Source organism: Aquarana catesbeiana, linkage group LG01 (genome assembly GCF_042186555.1).
Source record: "Aquarana catesbeiana isolate 2022-GZ linkage group LG01, ASM4218655v1, whole genome shotgun sequence".
NCBI lineage: Eukaryota > Metazoa > Chordata > Amphibia > Anura > Ranidae > Aquarana > Aquarana catesbeiana.
The window spans coordinates 572,365,315-572,387,088 of NC_133324.1; the positions used below are offsets into that span (position 1 = coordinate 572,365,315).

Below are 21,774 nucleotides of genomic sequence, written 5' to 3' on the forward strand. Positions count from 1 at the left end.
AATGCCGCCTATCAGTGCCCATCAGTGCCGCCTATCAGTGCCCATCTGTGCCCAGCAGTGCCGCCTATCAGTGCCCATCAGTGCCGCCTATCAGTGCCACCCATAAGAACCCATCTTTGCAGCCTTTCAGTGCCCATCAGTGTCGCCCATCAGTGCCCATCAGTGCCACCCATGAGTGCCCATCAGTGCCGCCTATTAATGCCCATCAGTGCTGCATATCACTGCCACCCATCAGTGCCACCTACCAGTGCCCATCAGTGCCGCATATCAGTGCCGCATATCAGTGCCCGTCAATGCGCGCTCATTGGTGCCACCTCATCCGTGCCGCCTTATCAGTGCCCCTCAGTGAAAGAGAAAACTTACTTATTTACAAAATTTTATAACAGAAACAAAAGCAAAACTTTTATTTTTTTCAAAATTTTCGGTCTTTTTTTATTTGTTTCGCAAAAAATAAAAACCGCAGAAGTGATCAAATACCACCAAAAGAAAGCTCTATTTGTGGGAACAAAATGATAAAAATTTAGTTTGAGTACAGTGATGGATGACCGCGCAATTGTCATTCAAACTGCGACAGCGCTGAAAGCTGAAAATTGGTTTGGGCAGGAAGGTGTATAAGTACCCTGTAATGAAGTGGTTAAAAATAAATATAAAAATAACAAACATGGTTTTGCACAGAGCAGCCCTAAATCTCTTTTTCTCTGAGAGCTCCAAGCCCCTCTTCTTCATCGGGTGCTCCCATGGAAAGCCGATTTCAATGGGGACAGCCATGCGGGCTCCCTCCTGAGTCCCGCTGCTGTGGTCCATTGACACAGACAGCGGGACTCCCCCCCCCCCCGGCTCCAGTGTCACAGCTTTTGATTGACAGCAGTGAGAGCCAATGGCTCCTGCTGCTATCAATCTTTCCAATGAGGAGTGTGAGAGCGGCTGGAGCCGCTGCGCTGATGCATATTGCTGGATCGGATTGGGCTAAGATAAAAAAAAAGGGGGGGGGGGTCTGGGGGGCAGCTGCAGCACAGAATGTTTTTCACCTTAATGAATAGAATGCATTAACCTCCCTGGCGGTATGATTATGTCAGATTTTTGCCTCTCAAAGTGGTACAATTGTTTTTCATAGAAATTTGACGTTTTATATTGTAGGCCTGTAATTCTTAGCAATAACACACTTAAATCTTTCCACCAAGTGTCTGGTAGATATCCTGGGTATGATAAAGTTTGAAACACAAAATCATAAATTATAATATAATAAATAACTATAAATAATTATAAAAAGTAATAATTAAATTAATTTCCCCACAAATCACTATCGCTCAATTCTGCAAGTGTTCTAATTTACTATTGTTGTTTTCTAGTTGGTCTAAAACCACTTTTGACGTAAAGGGACACTTTTTGGTTGCTATGGACAATCTCAAGTTTCCAGGCAGAAAGAACAGTATATATAATATAAAACTGCATGCAGGGCATTGGACAAAGCATTAGGGACAAAAGGGATGTGAAATGGTTTCATACAGTAATGTAATCTGTAAGATTACAGTGTACTTTATGTATTATGATTTTTCAATTTTTTGAATTTGCTGCCGGGCTCCGCCCCCGTGCGTTGCGTCGCTCTCAGGGAACGGAGCCCCGGCACACAGAGGCATTGGACGGAGGACAGAGCCCGCAGACACAGCGGGGGGACATTGCAGGATCCTGGGGACAATGTAAGTACACTGCTCCAGGATTCTGCAATGCAATCCCGAGTGTGTTATACAAGTAAAAAAGGCGCAAAATAACTAATACATTGGTATCCTGTATTGGTTAAGTGCTGGGTGGCATATATGTAGTCCACAGTCTCTCTGATAAATCACAGAGAAGTTCATAAAGGTTCATAAGATTCTTACAAAGAAGAATTCTTAGTGGTGATGGGGAGGGAGGAGGGAGAAGGGAGGGGAAAAGATGGGGATAATCCACTCACAGTGCTGCCGTCACAAGGGAACAAAGACCATGTTCCCAAAAACTGGAGAGAAAAGAAGAGAGAGAGAAGGCGCCTCTGGGTGCAGATTTAAAAACAAGTTTAATATACAGTGAGGATTTACAGTAATGCACTCACATTTCCGTAGTTGAAAAAAGCATGGAATGATATCCCAAAAACTTGGGGCTGTCCTTGGTGTGGTCGATCCCTATTGATCCGTCTGTGTGCGTCCCACTTCCTTGTGTTCCAAGCCTCGTGTCAAGCATGGACTCCACCGAGGACGGCCGAGCACCATCCAGCGGCGCCCGGGAGCAGTAAAGGCTTACCCAGATGTGAGACCCCTTCACAGCCATAGGACACTACTCTCAGTCTACACCATGGGACGCACACAGATGGATCAATAGGGATTTGGGATATCATTCCATGCCTTTTTTAACTACGGAAATGTGAGTGCATTACTGTAACTTAAATCTGCACCCAGAGGCGCCTTCTCTCTCTCTCTTCTTTTCTCTTCAATCCCGAGAATGGCTCAGGGTTGCCTCTAATGGTACTGAAATTTAACCCCGAGCCACAATCGGGAAAACCGCCAGGGAGGTTAAGGTGAAAAACCTTAAGGCTTTACAACCACTTTAAAAATAATTTTTTTGGCTGGAGTTACACTTCAAAAATGTACCTGTTCCAACTTACATACAAAATCGCCTTAGGAATAAACCTACACAACCTATCTTGTTTTTAACCCGGGGATTGCCTGTACTGCAGCCATCAGTGGGAGGGTTTGAGCAACAGAGGCAGTGCTGCCAATCCAGAAAGAAGTGGGCAGGACTAAGTGTGACCCGCTGCTGATTGATAATCTACATTCTCTTGAATCAACAGTGACAAAAATGGTAGTCACCCCTCCTGCAACATTTTATCATCCCACTGTAATGCAAGCAAGCACAACCTACATGAGAGTGGTACCTCTGCTCTGAATTCAGGGGAAGTGCAGCATTGCTGCCACATCATCATAGGAAGCCGCGTTTTTACTGGCATAGTCAACAGAAATTTGCAGAATGTGGAAGTGGGGGGCTAAAGGAAAACTCATTGTGCAGTTGCCCTTATAATTATTTGTTGCACGTATTCTTTTAAAATGGAGGCAGTAGTTCTACTACTATAAAAAACATACAAGGTAACTGTGTGTAAGGACTGTAACTGAAAAACTAGCATACAGTATATTGTTTAGTTGCAAAAAATATTGTCAAGAAATAACCCAGTACCATAACGACATATAAGACCCCTTTCACACCAAGGCGTTTTTGCAGCGTTTTAGCGCTAAAAATAACGCTCATAAAACGCTCATAATACGCTCCCTATGCATCTCAATGAACCCTTTCACACTGAGGCGTTGCGCTGGCGGGGCGTTGAGAAAAGTCCTGCAAGGAGCATCTTTGGAGCACCTTTTGGGCGTTGAAAAAAGCGCTTCAAAAACGCCCCTCTCCATTGAAATGAATTGAAAAAAAAAAAAAAGCAGAAATGAGAGCATCTACAACAACAGGACTGAAATTGTGGGAAGGTCAGAATGATTAATAAGACCATCAAAGGGATTTGGGACTAGTGGGAGCGGGATTAGGGTTCTGGTTTTGGGACTAGTGGAAGTGGGATTAGGGTTAGGGATTTGGGACTAGTGGGAGCAGGATTAGGGTTAGGGATTTGGGACTAGTGGGAGTGGGATTAGGGTTCTGATTTTGGGACTAGTGGGAGCGGGATTAGGGTTAGGGATTTGGGTTAGGGATTTGGGACTAGTGGGAGCGGGATTAGGGTTAGGGATTTGCAACTAGTGGGAGCGGGATTAGGGTTGGGATTAGGGTTAGGGATTTGGGACTAGTGGGAGCAGGATTAGGGTTAGGGATTTGGGACTAGTGGGAGCGGGATTAGGGTTAGGGATTTGGGACTAGTGGGAGCGGGATTAGGGTTAGGGATTTGAGACTAGTGGGAGCGGGATTAGGGTTAGGGATTTGGTACTAGTGGGAGCGGGATTAGGGTTAGGGATTTGGTACTAGTGGGAGCGGGATTAGGGTTGGGATTAGGGTTAGGGATTTGGGACTAGTGGGAGCGGGATTAGGGTTAGGGATTTGCAACTAGTGGGAGCGGGATTAGGGTTGGGATTAGGGTTAGGGATTTGGGACTAGTGGGAGCGGGATTAGGGTTAGGGATTTGGGACTAGTGGGAGCAGGATTAGGGTTAGGGATTTGGGACTAGTGGGAGGGGGATTAGGGTTGGGATTAGGGTTAGGGATTTGGGACTGGTGGGAGCGGGATTAGGGTTAGGGATGTGGGAGTGGGATTAGGATATTGATACTTACATTGCAATGCTCATCCGAGTATAATTTTTGAACTTGTCTGGGTGCACTCTCAAGTCCTCGTATAGCAATGCAAATTGTCCAATTGAGGTGTGCGCTTGGAGGATGGGGTGAACCCAATAGCGACGGTGCTGCCTCTGTTGGTGGATATGCTCCCAATAGAGTAGCACAAATAACAAAAACAGCTCCATGAACTCCATCTTCTTTATTTACCCTCTTTCACCTCAACGAGATACCAGGAAGTACACAGGAAGTGATGTAGGGAGGTGGAGTTGTTCTTTGACGCCGATGCTTCAATAACGCTTGAAAAACGCTGTTAAAACGCCTGCAGCGTTGCGTTAATTTTACCGCTAACGCCCCTAAAACGATGTAAAAACGCGGTAATAATGCTATGGCGTTTTTAGGGCGTTTTTGAAGCGCCTTGGTGTGAAAGGGGTCAAAAAAATATCAGTTTGGATTTCCAGGATGTTCAAAAAAATTTTGGCATGCAGCTTAAAGCGGAGTTCGACACAAAAATGGAACTTCCGCTTTTCGGAACCCTCCCCCCCTCCGGTGTCACATTTGGCACCTTTCAGGGGGGAGGGGGTTGCAGATACCTGTCTAAGACAGGTATTTGCACCCACTTCCGGCATAGACTCCCATGGGAGTCTATGCCTCTTCCCGTCCCCACCGCACTGTCTGCGGGGAACACACAGCTCCCAGGAGAGAGCGGGGACCACTTGGGACGCGCAGCGCGACTCGCGCATGCTCAGTAGGGAGCGCTTCACTTCCTGATTCCCTCACCCAGGATGGCGGCGGCAGCTGCCGAGAACCGAGCGGGTTCTCGCCATCCCCTGCCAACATCGCTGGACCCTGGAACAGGTAAGTGGCCATGTATTAAAAGTCAGCAGCTGCAGTATTTGTAGCTGCTGGCTTTTAATATTTTTTTTTTTTGGCGGTGTGGGTGAACCCCCGCTTTAATATTTTCATTTGGTGATATTTTTTTTTTTTTTTATAGTAAGTGCATCATTTATATTATTTTTTAACCATTTCTGCAATACTTTTGCAATTCTAACCTTTGTCTTAGCAAAGTTTCCATTGTATTGCAGTTCTAAGTACAGTACAGTATTTGTCATCCATGTTTCACAATGTAAAAAACTTTAAAACAAAGCAACAACTGCAAATAATCTAGTTGTCATTGTTTAACATTGCAGTACCCATAAAGAATTGATTCATACTTCACTCCCATACCATGCTTCATTGTGATCTAGTCCAGGCAATAAACCAGTCCTGCTCAATAAGAGCCCTTGCACACTGGGGCGGGGGGCGGCGTCGCCGTCGGTGGTAAAACGCTGCTATTATTAGCGGCGTTTTACCGTCGGTATGCGGCCGCTAGCGGGGCGGTTTTACCCCCCGCTAGCGGCCGAGAAAGGGTTAAATACCACCGCAAAGCGCCTCTGCAGAGGTGCTTTGCCGGCGGTATAGCCGCGCCGTCCCATTGATTTCAATGGGCAGGAGCGGTAAGGGAGCGGTATACACACCGCTCCTTCACCGCTCCTAAGATGCTGCTAGCAGGACTTTTTTTACCGTCCTGCCAGCGCATCGCTCCAGTGTGCAAGCCCTCGGGGCTTTCACACTGGAATGAAAACAGCGGCACTTTCGGGGCGGTTTGCAGGCGCTATTATTAGCGCAATAGCGCCTGCAAACCGCCCCAGTGTGCAAGGGCTCTTACAGTAAGTGTTCACATTCAGCCTACCCTGATCGCGTGGCTTAGGGTGGTGGGGCCAGTGTGTACCCAGCTTTACAAGTGCTGAAGTTAAAGAGGAACTGCAGTCTGCTCACATCATTTTTAATAAAAACATCTTTGCCATTCTGGAGCTTCCCTCCAATCACTTTGCATATTATTTTATAGATACTGTGATTCTGTACTTGCCAAATATGCTGCAGAAATCTCCCTCCACTGAGTCTGCTTGCAACCATTTTTAACTGTGGGCAGCTGAAGCTGCTGCCTGTTTACTTCCTGGATTTACACAGAGGCACACCTCCAGCTCTGCAGCTCCCATTGGCCCTCTTATGACTCATTCCCCCCTCTCTTCCTGGCAAACTCTCAGGAGAGCTGTGCATGATGTCATAAGCCTAGGCTTTTTACCAGACAAAAAACAGGAAGTGGGCCGTATAAGGTATTTACTGGTAGGAAAAAAATGTTTTACTATCCAAATTTAAAACAACAAGGGCAGAAGATTTAATAGCTGGAAAGTAGAAAAAATTACTGAAGGTCCACTTTAAGTTCCCAGGCTGTTCATGAGGAGGAAAGGAGAGAATACCAGGATGATAAGATAGAGCACTACCCTTGTAAATGTAACTCTATTGTGTCTCCCTGGCAACAGAGTTTGTCCTGTCACCTCGCCACAGACTTCGCAGTTTGTGTCATTTCTGTTGCTTTCTTCCCCCTTCAGCAACAGTAAATCTAAAAAATACTGCTTATACAGGCATTTGACGTTTTTTTCTCTTCCAGTCTGTGGAAGCAACTAGCCTATGTGTCCATGCACATTTAGGCATTTACAGGCAGATTTGAAGAAGAGCGTTCACAAGTGCGTTTTTGAGAGGAGCTTTTGGGCAGAAAAAATGCTTGGCCTGCATAAACGGGGGCATTCAGCGTTTTCAAGCGTAAATTGATTCTAGTGAGAAATTAGCAGAAGGGAATGTTTTGAAAAAAAAAAAAACACTTATAAATGCAAACGTGCAAAAAAGCACATAAATGCATGAGCAATATGCTTCATTATGTGCGTTTTTATGCCACTTTTTACTACCAGAGGTTCTGGCATTTGTTCAGGCACTTAGTGTGCATGAAGCCTAAAGCTGTCAACTGATTGGCCTCTAGTGGCTCTTATTTTAGGCACTGTGCTCAGAATAAAGAGCAACTGAGCATGTGCAGAGCAAAGTGAGACAGGGCCCTATTGGATTATAAACAGTACAGGCACTTATTTTTAATGTTTTACCTAGCTTTACTGGTAAAAGGGGCCAGCCTGAAGTGATTTATCAGTACTTCATTTTCTGACTAAAATTTCACTTTAAAGTATAACTAAAAGCAATTTTTATTTAGTTTTGGATAGAGAAGAAAGGTATTAGAACACCTGCCAGATTTGTATTGCTGTCCGTGCCCCCATTAGGGAAATTTATCCTCTCTTATTGTCCTATTTTCTGTTATCACTGAAAAAAACGGTGCGATAGAAAGAAAATCCCAAATTTTGGGTTGTTCCCATGGGGTCACTAGTTCTGGTAACAACCACGGATTCCCTTATTTTGGAGGGATTTCCTCTTGCTTCCTATTTTGGCTATAGGACGGGAAGTGATTGGAAATCTCTCCAATGTTATTATCTCCCCTATGTTATTTTATGTTAAAGCTGTTTTGGTATTGTATTTTACTATTTTCCTTGTTCCTTTAAGCCTGTTTTAAAAGTGTATCAAGATCACCATCAACCTGAATACATATATCAGAAGAACGCAGAAGATTTAATAAATCGAGGTGTAATTTTACGGCCAACTTCTGCAGAGAAAAAACTGCAAGCTATCCCATCCCCTGTTCGACTACCTGAACTTCCAGAAGATTTAAAAGAAAAACAGGTCAGGCTGAATTTTTTATTCTATTAACATGTAGAGTACAGGATATTTATTCTGTTGTCATTTTGTGCAATGCAACAAATAGTCTTTTTTGAGTACCTAGTATTAATACATGATAAAATATGATATACAGTATATGATAAAGCTTAACTGCAGTGAAAGCATTTGAATAGATTAGGGAAGGATTAGCAGTGTAGTGATATAGCAAGATATGGAAACAGAGGATAAGATATTCCGCACACTTGGAAGTGCTGAATAGAGGCAGTGCTAATAGCTCTGCAAGAGCAAAGAACAGGCTTGCTACCCATCAGTATTTGTCCTGCTCTATAAGACCCCTTTCACACTGAGGCAGTTTTCAGGCGGTTTAGCGCTAGAAATAGCCTCTGAAAAGCGCCTGCAAACTGCCTGTAATTCATTGCAATGTGTGCTTTCACATTCCTAACATCATCATGCGGGATGTTAGGAAAAGTCCTGCAAGCAGCATCTTTGGGGCGGGTTGGGTATAGCGCTCCCAAAACGCCCCTGCCCATGGAAATGAATGGGCAGCTCTTTCAAAGCACCTTAAAAGCAATTTGAATGCGCTGCAAAACAGGTCTTTTTTCCTTTTTTTTTAAGACCTTAAAAAAAACGCCCTACTAACGCCCAAAAAGCATTGCAAGAGCACCGCTAAAACGCCGCTAATGCACAGCAAAAACGACTGGTGCTTTAGCGCTGTTGAAAAGGGTCTAACATAATGCAACTGCCTTCATTTTTTTTGTTGGAGATGTGAGAGGTTCACTTTAATAGTTTATTGATTGAATGCCAGTAGTATGGTGTAAATATACATGGCAATACAATACATTCTTTTCAGCACAAGCAGACACCAAATGTAGCAGATGATAGGACTCACAAATGCCTAGTTTCTGTGTGTTAAGATATTTAGTTGTTCAAGGGGAGCATAAATATGAGTTTTCAAAGCTGATATCTCTAATTTCTTGCACCTGTAAAGTACCCACTACAGCAATATTTTGATGCACTATAATACTGTTAATTGATATTATTCCATAGGCATCTTCCTATAATGTGTAGTGCTATACCTGTAGGAGCTGCTAAGTAGTTTGTCAAGATCCTTTTCCCAATAGTTTCCTTGCAGTACAACATACAGTTCCAATCACTCTTCAGGCTCTTAAACAGTCTAGGGGTATGCTTTACTGTAGAACTTCGATAGATAGTAGGTAATAGTAGGATACTCCATGTACAATGATTTGTGGACACTGAATTTTCTCTTGCAGAACTAAGAGCCAAACACTTGTAGAAGTAAAGAGTGAACTGGACTTTGAAGTAGCGACTTGAGGAGATTTATCTTCCTCTGTGAGCAGTCCAAGCAAAGTACTTTCACTAGGAATTAAATAGACTAAGGTCTTCAGGACACAGGACACAATGTCCCCTTTGAACACACTGACTCTAGCACACAATGGATGGCCTCAGCACACAGTCTCTAGGATCTCTCTCACCAGTCTGTACTCACAAATGTCCTTGGAAATATTGGTTGCCTCCTTTCAACATCCTTGCAACATTTTCACTCTGTGATACCAGACTAGACCCTCAGACGACAGACCTTCAGTCAGTTTTTAGCACCTTTTAGCAAAGCAAGTCTAGGTCACCCACATGAGGCCTTAAGACCCCGCAGGCACATGGCAGAAAGACCTAGGGTGCTAGCAGCCCCCCTATGCTCTGATCTCCTCCTCAGGAACAAAGACCAGGTTGCTCGCAGTCTCAGAGTTTTTATACAGACTCCCAATCACCATCTGGGCATCTACCCCCAGGGATTGACCATGGCTGTATGAATATTTAGCTGCTGATTAGACTCTTCCTGCCCACTAACTTCCAGAGCTTTCTGGGCAACCAAGGGGAAGTAGTCAATCCTGGAACTACTGAAACATAGGAAGGCCAAAACAATCAACACAGCCACCTTGATTACAGTGAGCCAAAACTAAATTTGCCTAACAATGAACTGTAGCTCCTCCAGATACAGTGAGCCAGAACTAAATTTTCCTAATCCTAGAACATTATTCGCCTAATCCTAGCACCTATCTAGGATTGTGCTACAAATGCATGGTACTCAGGTGGTTTACTTTCAGACTGGAGAGTATATATCCTCAAATTTTCTCTTTGATACTTTATTACTGCGCATTGAAAGTAGAATCTGTTTCATATCTTATGTATATTACTGGACTTGCAGTTCCTTGCAGTTAATAATAAAAATGCATTGAAAGTAAAATTATCCACTGCAGTTTCTGACATGATGACTTTAAAGGAGTCAAAAGACTTACTAAATTCGAGAAGACAGGTGAAGTGATGTAAAAAAAAAGCAGAGCTCATTCTGCCTCTATTAGAACATTGCAATAGTCGTTTTTACTAAAGTAAATACTGTACTTAAAAGGGACTGGTACAAAAGGGCATCATAGTTCAGGTGAAGCGTATTTAAATAGGTCTTGTAGAAGTTAGGGCCTTCCACGAAGTTTGCCATCAGAAGGCGAACCATGGATGAACTTATTTGCTACGGGTAAAACAGCCACATTTACTATGGCCTGAGGAATAAATATGCATAATTTAAAGGCTAGCATGGCCATGTAGTTGGAATACTGTCCTTAGACCAGCCTTTTTCAACCAGGGTGCCCAGGTTTTTTTAGGGGTGCCTTGGAAAAAAATGCTTAAAAATTGCCCAAAAATTGTATACAAGCCAGTGGATGTATCAAACCTGGCTTTTAGTTACACAAAGCCACAGGTTTTTATTGTGCACCATTGCATCCTTCTAGCTACTGGTGTCCTAACAACCAATGACATCATTGGTTGCACAGCATCCTTATTTTCCCTTCCCTATCCCTCTCCGTTAGCACTAGGTCCACATTTGGAAAGAAAGAGAGCGAGAGAAACTGAGGGAGAAGAGAAACACTGGAATACTTGTCAGTACCAGTATGCAAAGGTGTTGCTTTGAAAGAATAAATCACCTCTAATATTGGGTGCCCTACATGTGTGGATGTTGCTGCATTATGTAAAACTATTAGTTTCGTTTTTACATTTTAGAATGGAGTGCCTAGAGATTGTGCATAATTTTAAAGGGTGCCTTGACTGAAAAAAGGTTGAAAAACATTGCCTTAGAGTATGAAAATGACCCTCTTATTAATTCATGCCTTACCTAATGTTTACATTTGGGGCAACATTTTAAAGATGCACGCTCATCAAAAGTTATGAAAGTTATGAAATGCATAGACTATCCACTAAGAAGTTTCATTTTTAACCAGTCGGTTTCACTCTCTTTTGTCAGTAATTTAGTAATCGTGAAACACATATGAGATGCTGGAAACCCCCTTGCTCTCTCTCTTAGAAACCAAAAAAATATGGCAACAGTAAAATTTTCACAGTCACAGATCAGATTTAAACATGCTTAGGATACTAAATGCAACTCATGTAGAAGCATGAGGAAAGTACAGAGCACAGGCTCCAGGAAATCAATTTTCTATTGACCTTGTTAGCTGTTAGGTGAAAATACGATTGAAGCGGTTTACAGAGAATGCAGAACAAACCTGTGCTGAATAAAATATTTTTTGCTGCCATTGCTGACCTTCTTTTGAAAATGCAGATTTCCTGACTATTTCTAATTCCAGTATTGACCTGGAACAAGTTTATAGAAAGTAAGGTCCAAGAGCAGTCAGAAGTTCTGATCTGCAAATTGGTCCTACATCAGTAACTCAGAAAGTACATAATCTAGAGAATGCCAAGCATCCAGCATTTCACAATAGTTGCCATGTTTACTTGACTAACGAATGTTTACTAATTTGCAGCTTGCTAATTGCTTTCACTTGTTGCTATGTACATATTTTTGGTGCTAATACATGTTTGTTTTCTCTCATTACTCTTTAGTTACAACTTGACATTAGCAGAACAGTATCTCCTACACCTCCAAAACAGCCAAGGACATCTGGTTCAAGACCTGGGTCTTTTAAACGAATTCCTTCTCCACCATCTCCAGTGTTCGATACGGCAGAAGATGTAATCAGGGCTAATATTAAAGATCCTCTGCAGATCATCAATATACTGTTAGAAAATAAAAAATTGGGCTTCCTTTACATGACTCCAGCAGTGCCAAAGTCTTCAATCGAATATGATCCATATAATCTAAGGTATGATACTAATGGCTAACTAAACAGCTGAAGGCTGTCCTGAATTGCAATGTAAATCTCTTCAGTGCTTTAGGGTCTGTTAAATATAACTGAAGATGGAAGTCAGCAGCCAAGCAACTACAGTATATATGTTTAATGTATGTACGATTAGTATTCCTGGTCATACATACAGTAAGGCATAGCTTCTGATAAGACAAGCTTGTTAGGCACCCTGTTGCAATATGCTAGTGCAGACACCACAAAAGACTGAGCTAGACTCTGGCTACTTCTGGTACTCCAGTGTTGAGTATCTGGCCTACTTCTTTATTTTTCCTAAGATCACTACAATCTATTTCAGCTATAAATAGGCAATGCAGTCAGGCTTCTCCCTGTTGTTATAATTCAACATTTGGCCTACAGCCAGAGGAGATAGATATGGAAGTGTATATGTTAAGGCGTCAGCATACCAAGACATTTTGGACAATTTCATGCTCCCAACTTTGTGAGAACAGTTTGGGGATGACCCCCTTCCTGTTGCAACATGACTGTGCACCAGTGCACAAAGCAAGGTCCATAAAGACATGGATGAGCGAGTTTGGGGTGGAGGAACTTGATTGGCCTGCACAGAGTCCTGACCTCAACCCGATAGAACACTTTTGGGATGAATTAGAGCAGAGACTGTGAGCCAGGCCTTCTCATCCACATCAGTGCCTGACCTCACAAATGCGCTTCTGGAAGAATGTTCAAACATTCCCATAGACACACTCCTAAACCTTGTGGACAGCCTTCCCAGAAGAGTTGAAGCTGTTATAGCTGCAAACGGTGGGCCAACTCAATATTAAACCCTTCAGACTAAGACTGGGATGGCATTAAAGTTCATGTGCGTGCATAGGAAGGCGTTCCAATACCTTTGACGATATAGTGTAAATACAGCTCAAGCTACAATTTACAACAGTCTATGGTTTTTAACATTATATAAAACAAAAACGTAAGTTTAAAATACATTTAAAAAAAATAAAACTGACACAAAACAGTTTCCCTTTACAATATACTTTCACTGTCCTCCCCCTCCCCATGGTACCTTTGCAGTTTAGTTTGACAGTCCAAAGCAATACCATTTTATAATGGAGTGAGTGGGACATATTTAAAAGCTCTATCAGGTTTTTATTGCTATCTGTACCATCACTAGAGTGACTTTTGTTTCTGTTCTCATGATGGTTGTTACATGTAAAAGATGTGATGGCTGAAGTCTACAGTGCAGAGATAGATGGTGATTAAAACTTGGTAGACTATATAACATTTCCCCATGCTACCCAAAACAGAAGAAAAAAATCAGATGGTAGCTTTTGGAAACAGTGGGATTAATTTACTAAAGCAAATAGGCTGTTCACTTTCAAGGGAAGTTGCACTTTACAAGGGAATTTTTCCCACAGCACATTCCCCTGCAAAGTACAACTTCCCTTGAAATCTGAACAACTTATTTGCCTTTAGTAATTCAACACCAGTGTTTCATAAATCATCATTAAAATGTATCATCCACACCTCTTAACTGCAGGGCCGTCTTTAATACCGATTGGACCCTGGGCAAAAATTCCCCCCCCCCCCCCCCCCCATGCAAATTCACTCTCCATCTGCTCTGAGACATACACTAAATAGCAGCTAGACTTAAAATCAGTTTACTGTATCAGATCAGGCAGAAATTGCTATTGGTTGCCAGTGGTTACAGCATATCATTACTGCTTACTGACTGGTTGCTAGGGGTTACAGTACACATTATGGCTCAGTGATTAGTTGCTAGAGGTTACACCAAATTATTTCTGCTTGTTAATTGGTTGCTAGAGATTACTGTACAGTAATACTGCTCACTGATTGGTTGCTAGAGGTTACAGCACATCATCTCCTCACTGCAGGGGGGCATGATATACATATGAATGCCGCCTTCATTTACATATCAATGCAGCCAGCCACAGCTATTTACTTATGAATGCCGGTAATTTACATGTAAACACAGGGTCTGCAGGTGATTCATCTGTACACAACAATAGGGCAGAGCTGGGCAGCATTAGTACCAGCACTTCACACTGAGATATCGGGACACAGGATTAAAACTTCAAGGGACAAGGGAATTTAAACTGGTATAGTTGACAAGTATGATGCAGCTGCTTTGGGCCCCAAAACAATGACAGGGCTCAGGGCAGCTGCCCCTTTTGCCCTGCCTTAAAGACGGCCCTGCTTAATTGTATTCTTCTTCTCACATGGATTTCTGTGTACCTTTATTCTGTCATTAACTTTCTTTCTTTCTGCTAGTTCTGATTTTCCTTTGCCTCCCCTTTCTCCCTTCCATGTTGTACCCTTTGTTTTATGATTTTGGTTCCTGTTTCAAGGTGTTTTTTTTATGTCTGGTATTAATAACGCAGTGCAGATAACATATACGCCAGATCCAAGGAATGTATCGCTTCATACTGTAGAATAAATGAGTAATCATCTGTGTATGTCTGCCCACACTGTTTTTATAGTGTGTTTTACTGTAAATTGTATTTTGATGTTATCAGCGTTTGCATTATATCTGGGTATGTTCAGTTCTTGTCTTTGTATTTCTTCTTAAGTGTTAATAAAAATACAATAAAATGGTGCCAGGAATTAGCTATGATGTCAGTAAAGACATTTCGGCAGCACAAAAGTCTTCCTTCATTCTCACTGCTTTAGCTACCCCAAGGGAATTGATTAAAAGATTGAATGCTAAAAATGATTTCACAGTAATTGGCCTGATTTCAGACAAAGGTTTTGAAAAATTTCAGTTAACAGAAGCGTATATACTGCAAAAACGGCAAATTATATAATTCTAGTAACACCAACTATATGGAAGAGCAAGCATGTAAAAATATGAACATAACATCAACAATTACTTTAAAGCTCAGAAATTTAAATAGTGCATTGTGCATCAAAGACCTTACTCCTCAGTCTTGATTCCAAACACCTCTTCCTAAAGCCTAGTACACACGGGCTGAAAGTTGGGTGGCATCGGCCGGTTCAATAAAAACCGGCTGATATTTGGCCCGTGTGTACTGCAGCCGGTTGGTTGATGGGGTATGATTGAAAAAGGTCTGCTGATCAACTCCCGATCTGGGCTCCCAGCCAATGGCTGAGAGCCCTGACCAGAGTGTTCTGGCGGGGGAATTCCCCTGTCAGAACACATTAGCACAGCAGAGGAGATCGCTGTACTAACATCACATGGTTAGTACAACGGCACCTCTGGAGCTGTCAGGTTTTTTTTCATTCAACCCTAATGGGTTGAACAGAACAAAATGATTAGTGTGTACTAGGCTTAAGCCATTTGCAGTGTAATAGATCACAGTTTTCTCTATGAGCCAAGCTAATTTCCCAGTCTCCTCACCACCCCCCATGAGTTCTCCTGCCTCTGGAGCCTATGAGAGAGAACCTGGTTGCTGTAAGTGTCATCTCCATCAATAGGAGGTGTCTATGTCACACAGGCAGTTATGTTGACCCCTGAAGAAGTGAACAAAGAAGAGAGAAGAATTGTCATGTGAATTTTTCCTGCTATTTATCTTCTTGGGCACCAATCTCCTCACCACCCCCATGAGTTCTCCTGCCTCTGGAGCCTATGAGAGAGAACCTTTTTGCTGTAAGTGTCCTCTCCATCAATAGGAGGTGTCTATGTCACACACAGGCAGTTATGTTGACCCCTGAAGAAGTGAACAAAGAAGAGAGAAGGATTGTCATGTGAATTTTCCCTGCTATTTATCTTCTTGGGCACCAGTCTCCTCACCACCCCCCATGAGTTCCCCTGCCTCTGGAGCCTATGAGAGAGAACCTGGTTGCTGTAAGTGTCACCTCCATCAATAGGAGGTGTCTACATCACACAGGCAGTTATGTTGACCCCTGAAGAAGTGAACAAAGAAGAGAGAAGAATTGTCATGTGAATTTTCCCTGCTATTTATCTTCTTGGGCACCAGTCTCCTCACCACCCCCCATGAGTTCTCCTGCCTCTGGAGCCTATGAGAGAGGACCTGATTGCTGTAAGTGTCACCTCCATCAATAGGAGGTGTCTAAATTACACAGGCAGTGATGTTGACACCTGAAGAAGTGAACAAAGAAAAGAGAAGAATTGTCATGTGACTCTGGCTTCAGGTACGTAAAATGGATATGTGGAGAGGTTAGTCTGGGGGAGGGGGGGTTAAGGTAAATACTACAAATTTAACTCAAACTGTGCTTATTGAAAATGTTTATTACTTTTCCATGCAGTTTTTGCAGATGCATGCAAAACATAAAAAGTTTTATTATTACTAATCATTCAATGCAAGTTCAAGCTAAAAGTGATGTGGCATCATTGTCAGTTTCTTTACTTCACTGTGGTTCTTTTATCTTTTATGCAGACTTGTGAACCATGACAACATCAACAAAAATGACTATTACACCATAAGTGATCGGGGAATCACACATATCTGTAATGGAGAAGTTCTATTCCTTGAGTTGGATCGATGGAAACAAGAATATCTTTACCACAAAGCTCTGAGGCAGATCCCTACCTTTGCCCTCTTCCGCAAGTGGAAAGCTTTTACTGTATGGAGAAAAAATGTCCGTGCCAAGAAGATTAGTCAGTGTCGCAGGGCCCTGCAGGAAAATCTGTTTATTGTTAATTCGGTAGGTATCTCAAATCAGGTGAACTTCAGGCAGATATCCAAAAAACACCAATGAATGCAGTTATACATCTATTAAAAAAATCATAGTTACATATATGATTTTTATTTTGAATGCAAATAGTATAAATACCGTATATACTCGAGTATAAGCCGAGATTTTCAGCCCTTTTTTTAGGCTGAAAGTGCCCCCCTCGGCTTATACTCGAGTCAGACGGCAGCCAGCGTGTCATAAAAACATAAGGCGGCCATTCCAGTGTTCAAAAGCCGCGCCTCCTCCTCGTCTGTGATAGGCAGAACACTCAATTTCCCAGCAGTCAATGTTTAGCCTATCATGGACATCCTCTCATCCTCGTCCGTGATATGAGGATGAGCGGATGTCCGTGATAGGCTGAACAATGACTGCTGGGAAATTGAGTGTTTTGCCTATCACAGACGAGGAGGAGGCGCGGCTTTTGAACACTGGAATGGCCGCCGTATGTTTTTATGACACGCTGTTTGGCGAAATGGTGGCTGCAGATTGGCACACAGAGGCTGCAGATCGGCACACGGAGGCATGCACAGGACACGGAGAGGATGCAGGTTGGCACAGGTAGGCTGCAATGGACACAGGGAGGTATACACATGACACAGGGAGGCATGCACAGGACACAGGGAGGAATGCAATAGACACAGTGAGGTATGCACAGGACACAGGGAGGAATGCAATAGACACAGTGAGGTATGCACAGGACACAGGGAGGAATGCAATAGACACAGTGAGGTATGCACAGGACACAGGGAGGTATACAGCTGCAGATGGGCATTGTTGACCCTCTTTTCCACTTACAGTAGCTGCTGCATTTCTCACCCTCGGCTTATATTCGGGTCAATAAGTTTTCCCAGTTTTTTGTGGTAAATTAGGGGCCTCGGCTTATATTCGGATCAACCTATACTCGAGTATATATGGTACCTGAATTTGACTTGATTTAAGGCCTGGTATACATGCACTAACCTGACATACCACTGTACTAACACAAGCGATGTTAGTGCGTCAATCTCCCCTTCTTTGCTATTGTATTCCCCCCCAGAGCACTGATCAGCACTTGCAGCTATTGGCTGTGAGCACTGATCAGATGCTGGTTTTCCAGCCTGTACCTTTGACAAAAACCAGCTGTACACACTGACTGAATGTTGGCTGGTTCCTGTTGAACTGGGTAATACCGGCCTATGTTTACCCAGTCTTAGGCTCTTGTAATCACCTATACAGCAGCACCTGGACTTGGAGAGGGAAGGGCAGCAGTAGAGACTATTTAGATGTTCTACATGCACATGGACTGACAAGAGACCTACCACTAGGAGGATAGAGGATAGAGCAAAGGATAACCTCATTAGTCAGTTGATGCTCCTTCACTGTAAAGACAAAGGTTGGGGGCAGGGAGGAGACCTAGCTGTGTTGTGTAACAACAACAGAGAAAAATCAGGTCACCTGGCTGGCTGTGTTTTCTGGTAGAACTTAGTAAATCTCAGGACTCAATATAGAGAAGTACAGATTCTTTGACAGGTAAAACAGCTTTGATGTATAAATTTGAATGGCTTTATTAGCTGCTTGGTGTTCAGATTTAATGATCTTATCTCTTATATACAGTATATGGTTAGTTATGATCAGTATGTATGGTGTCTTACAGTGTGGGCTCGCTCTTTTTATACATATTATATATATATATATATATATATATATATATATATATATATATATATATATATATATACAGTATCTCACAAAAGTGAGTACACCCTTTCACATTTTTGTAAATATTTTATTATATCTTTTCATATTACAACACTGAAAAAATGACACTTTGCTACAATGTAAAGTAGTGAGTGTACAGCTTGTATAACAGTGTAAATTTGTTCTCCCCTCAAAATAACTCAACACACAGCTATTAATGTCTAAACCACTGGCAACAAAAATGAGTACACCTCTAAGTGAAAATGTCCAAACTGGGCCCAATTAGCCATTTTCCCTCCCCAATGTCATGTGACTTGTTAGTGTTACAAGGTCTCAGGTATGAATGGGGAGCAGGGGTGTTAAATTTGGTGTTATCGCTCTCACTCTCTCATACTGGTCACTGGATGTTCAACATGGCACCTCATGGTAAAAAACTCTCTGAGGATCTGAAAAAAAGAATTGTTGCTCTACATGAAGATTGCCTGGGCTATAAGAAGATTTCCAAGACCCTGAAATGGACCATACAGTGGTTTAACAGGACAGGTTCCACTCAGAACAGGCCTCGCCATGGTAGACCAAAGAGATTGAGTGCATGTGCTCAGCGTCATATCCAGAGGCTGCCTTCGGGAAATAGACGTTTGAGTGCTGCCAGCATTGCTGCAAAGGTTGAAGGGGTGGGGGGTCAGCCTGTCAGTGCTCAGACCATACACTGCATACTGCATTAAATTGGTCTGCATGGCTGTCGTCCCAGAAGGAAGCCTCTTCTAAAAATGATGCACAAGAAAGCCCGCAAACAGTTTTCTGAAGACAAGCAGACTAAGGACATGGATTACTGGAACCATGTCCTGTGGTCTGATGAGACCAAGATAATCTTATTTGGTTCAGATGGTGTCAAGCGTGTGTGCAGGCAACCAGGTGAGGAGTACAAAGACAAGTGTGTGTTGCCTACAGTCAAGCATAGTGGTGGGAGTGTCATGGTCTGGGGCTGCTTGAGTGCTGCCGCACTGGGGAGCTACAGTTCATTGAGGGAACCATGAATACCCACATGTACTGTGACATACTGAAGCAGATCATGATCCCCTCCCTTCGGAGACTGGGCTGCAGGGCAGTATTCCAACATGATAACGACCCCAAACACACCTCCAAGACGACCAATGCCTTGCTAAAGAAGCTGAGGGTAAAGGTGATGGACTGGCCAAGCATGTCTCCAGACCTAAACCCTATTGAGCATCTGTGGGGCATCCTCAAATGGAAGGTGGAGGAGTGCAAGGTCTCTAACATCCACCAGCTCCGTGATATCATCATGGAGGAGTGAAAGAGGATTCCAGTGACAACCTGTGAAGCTCTGGTGAACTCCATGCCCAAGAGGGTTAAGGCAGTGCTGGAAAATGATGGTGGCCACGCAAAATATTGACACTTTGGGCCCAATTTGAACATTTTCACTTAGGGGTGTACTCAGTTTTGTTGCCAGCGGTTTAGACATTAATGGCTGTGTGTTGAGTTATTTTGAGGGGACAGCAAATTTACACTGTTATACAAGCTGTACACTCACTAATTTACATTGTAGCAAAGTGTCATTTCTTCAGTGTTGTCACATAAAAAGATATAATAAAATATTAACAAAAATGTGAGGGGTGTACTCACTTTTGTGAGATACTGTATATTCACTGTATATATTTATTAATATTCAGGAAGATGTTTTAATTTTTTGTTTGGTGGGCATTGGTTAAAATCATAAAATTATTTGTAAATTAATTTATTTAGTGACAAGAGTGACACATCAGGCTAAAGTTCGTGAAATTACTTTGCCTGTGAATATGGACGGTTTTGTTTAAAGAGTTGAAACAAATGTATGTAATTGTCCAGCTTTATATAGCAGTGTAAATCGCAACTTTTTCAAAACATTAACAAATTCAACTTTTAACAATTGTTAAAACATCTCCTGACCTTGTTCTGCTGAAACTCTTGTTATAACAGTGCTGTGCCTCATTTAATAATATGTCTTAAAAATAAACTTGGAAAAAAAAAAAAAAAACATAACGATACTAACTCGCTTTTAAAAAGGCTGTATATAGCATATTAGCTGAAAGCAGAACGATGAACCCTATTTATTTAGCAAACAAACAGGGCAAACATTATTATCAAAAATTCAGCAAGTACAGAAGGCAGAAAACAAATACAACCACCACATTTAAGGACTAGCAAGCTGCAATATATTACATTTCTGGTTTTCAGGTTTAGATAATGAAATGGTGGGATTTGACCTTCTTATTACTGTTTTACATGATTTACTGTTTCTTCCTACATATACTTCATCCCCTTAAACTTCGATATGCTAAAATATATATTTTGTTATTTCTTTCCAGTTTCTGAGGCCTGCTCTCCTCAATATCCAAGAAATGTGTTATCGAATTAGTGACATGGGCCTGTGTCGCATTGAAAAAGGTTATACGTATACATTAAAAGAATTTGCAGTCAACCAATTTAAACAGCTTCAAGAGGTATAGTACAATTCATAAATCGTTTTTAAAGAATCTGGCACTTGATAGAGGAGCCGGTGTGTTTGATCATTATTGAGCTGCTTTTAACCTCTATTGGCTACTCAGTTTCAATCAGTCTTGTGATCAGTACATATTCTTGGCTACTTAGACCCCTTTCACACTGGAGGCGTTTTTCAGGCACTTTAGCGCTAAAAATACCTCCTGAAAAAAGCCTCAGCTGCAATCCCAGTGTGAAAGCCTGAGTTCTTTCACACTGGGGCTCTGTGCTGGCAGGACGTAAAAAAAAGTCCTGCAAGTAGCTTCTTTGCAGCTATGAAGGAGTGGTGAATACACCGCTCCTAAGGTGCCCTGGCCCATTGCAATCAATGGGCAGTGCCGCCGAACCGCTGGCAAAGCGCAGCTGCAGCGGCACTTTGCGGGCGGTTTTAACCCTTTTTCGGCCACTAGCGGGGGATGACAGTGCCACGCTAGCGGCCTAAAAGCGCTGTAAAACTACGGTAAAGAGCCGCTAAAAATGGCGGCGTTTTACCACCGAAACCCGGGCGCTGGCAGTGTGAAAGTGCCCTTTTTATTGCAGAGTTGGCAATGCATTAACACTTTTACACCCAGCCAAGTGAAACTGACCTTAAGTTTCAGAGGGTGGATGGTTGTGCAGGCACAATATGTAAAGGTTATGTTGCTGGCAAAGAGTTGCAAAGCACGCGATTTGTAAGCCCTTCTGAGCTCAGCCAAGCTTTTAGGTTGCTACAATAGATGGTGGAGCATGGTAGAATTCGATCTGGTGCTGCATTATTATCAGGGAAATATTATTGATTGGGAGAGGTTTTAACCTGCTGATCAACTGTTTCTCTGAAAGTGGTTTGACAGCTTTCTTGAAGA

The 21,774-nt window shown here is 42.5% G+C and overlaps 1 protein-coding gene across 1 annotated transcript in view; it reads left to right on the top strand.

The window, feature by feature from the left end:
- The window catches only part of DNAH6 (dynein axonemal heavy chain 6), a 416,108-nt gene that overhangs the window by 18,388 nt on the left and 375,946 nt on the right, over positions 1–21,774 (top strand). The window contains exons 3-6 of the mRNA XM_073597481.1: positions 7,710–7,886; positions 11,787–12,046; positions 16,420–16,687; positions 20,761–20,895. Coding sequence (XP_073453582.1) covers positions 7,710–7,886; positions 11,787–12,046; positions 16,420–16,687; positions 20,761–20,895 — 840 coding nt within the window. The remainder of the gene's footprint in view (positions 1–7,709; positions 7,887–11,786; positions 12,047–16,419; positions 16,688–20,760; positions 20,896–21,774) is intronic.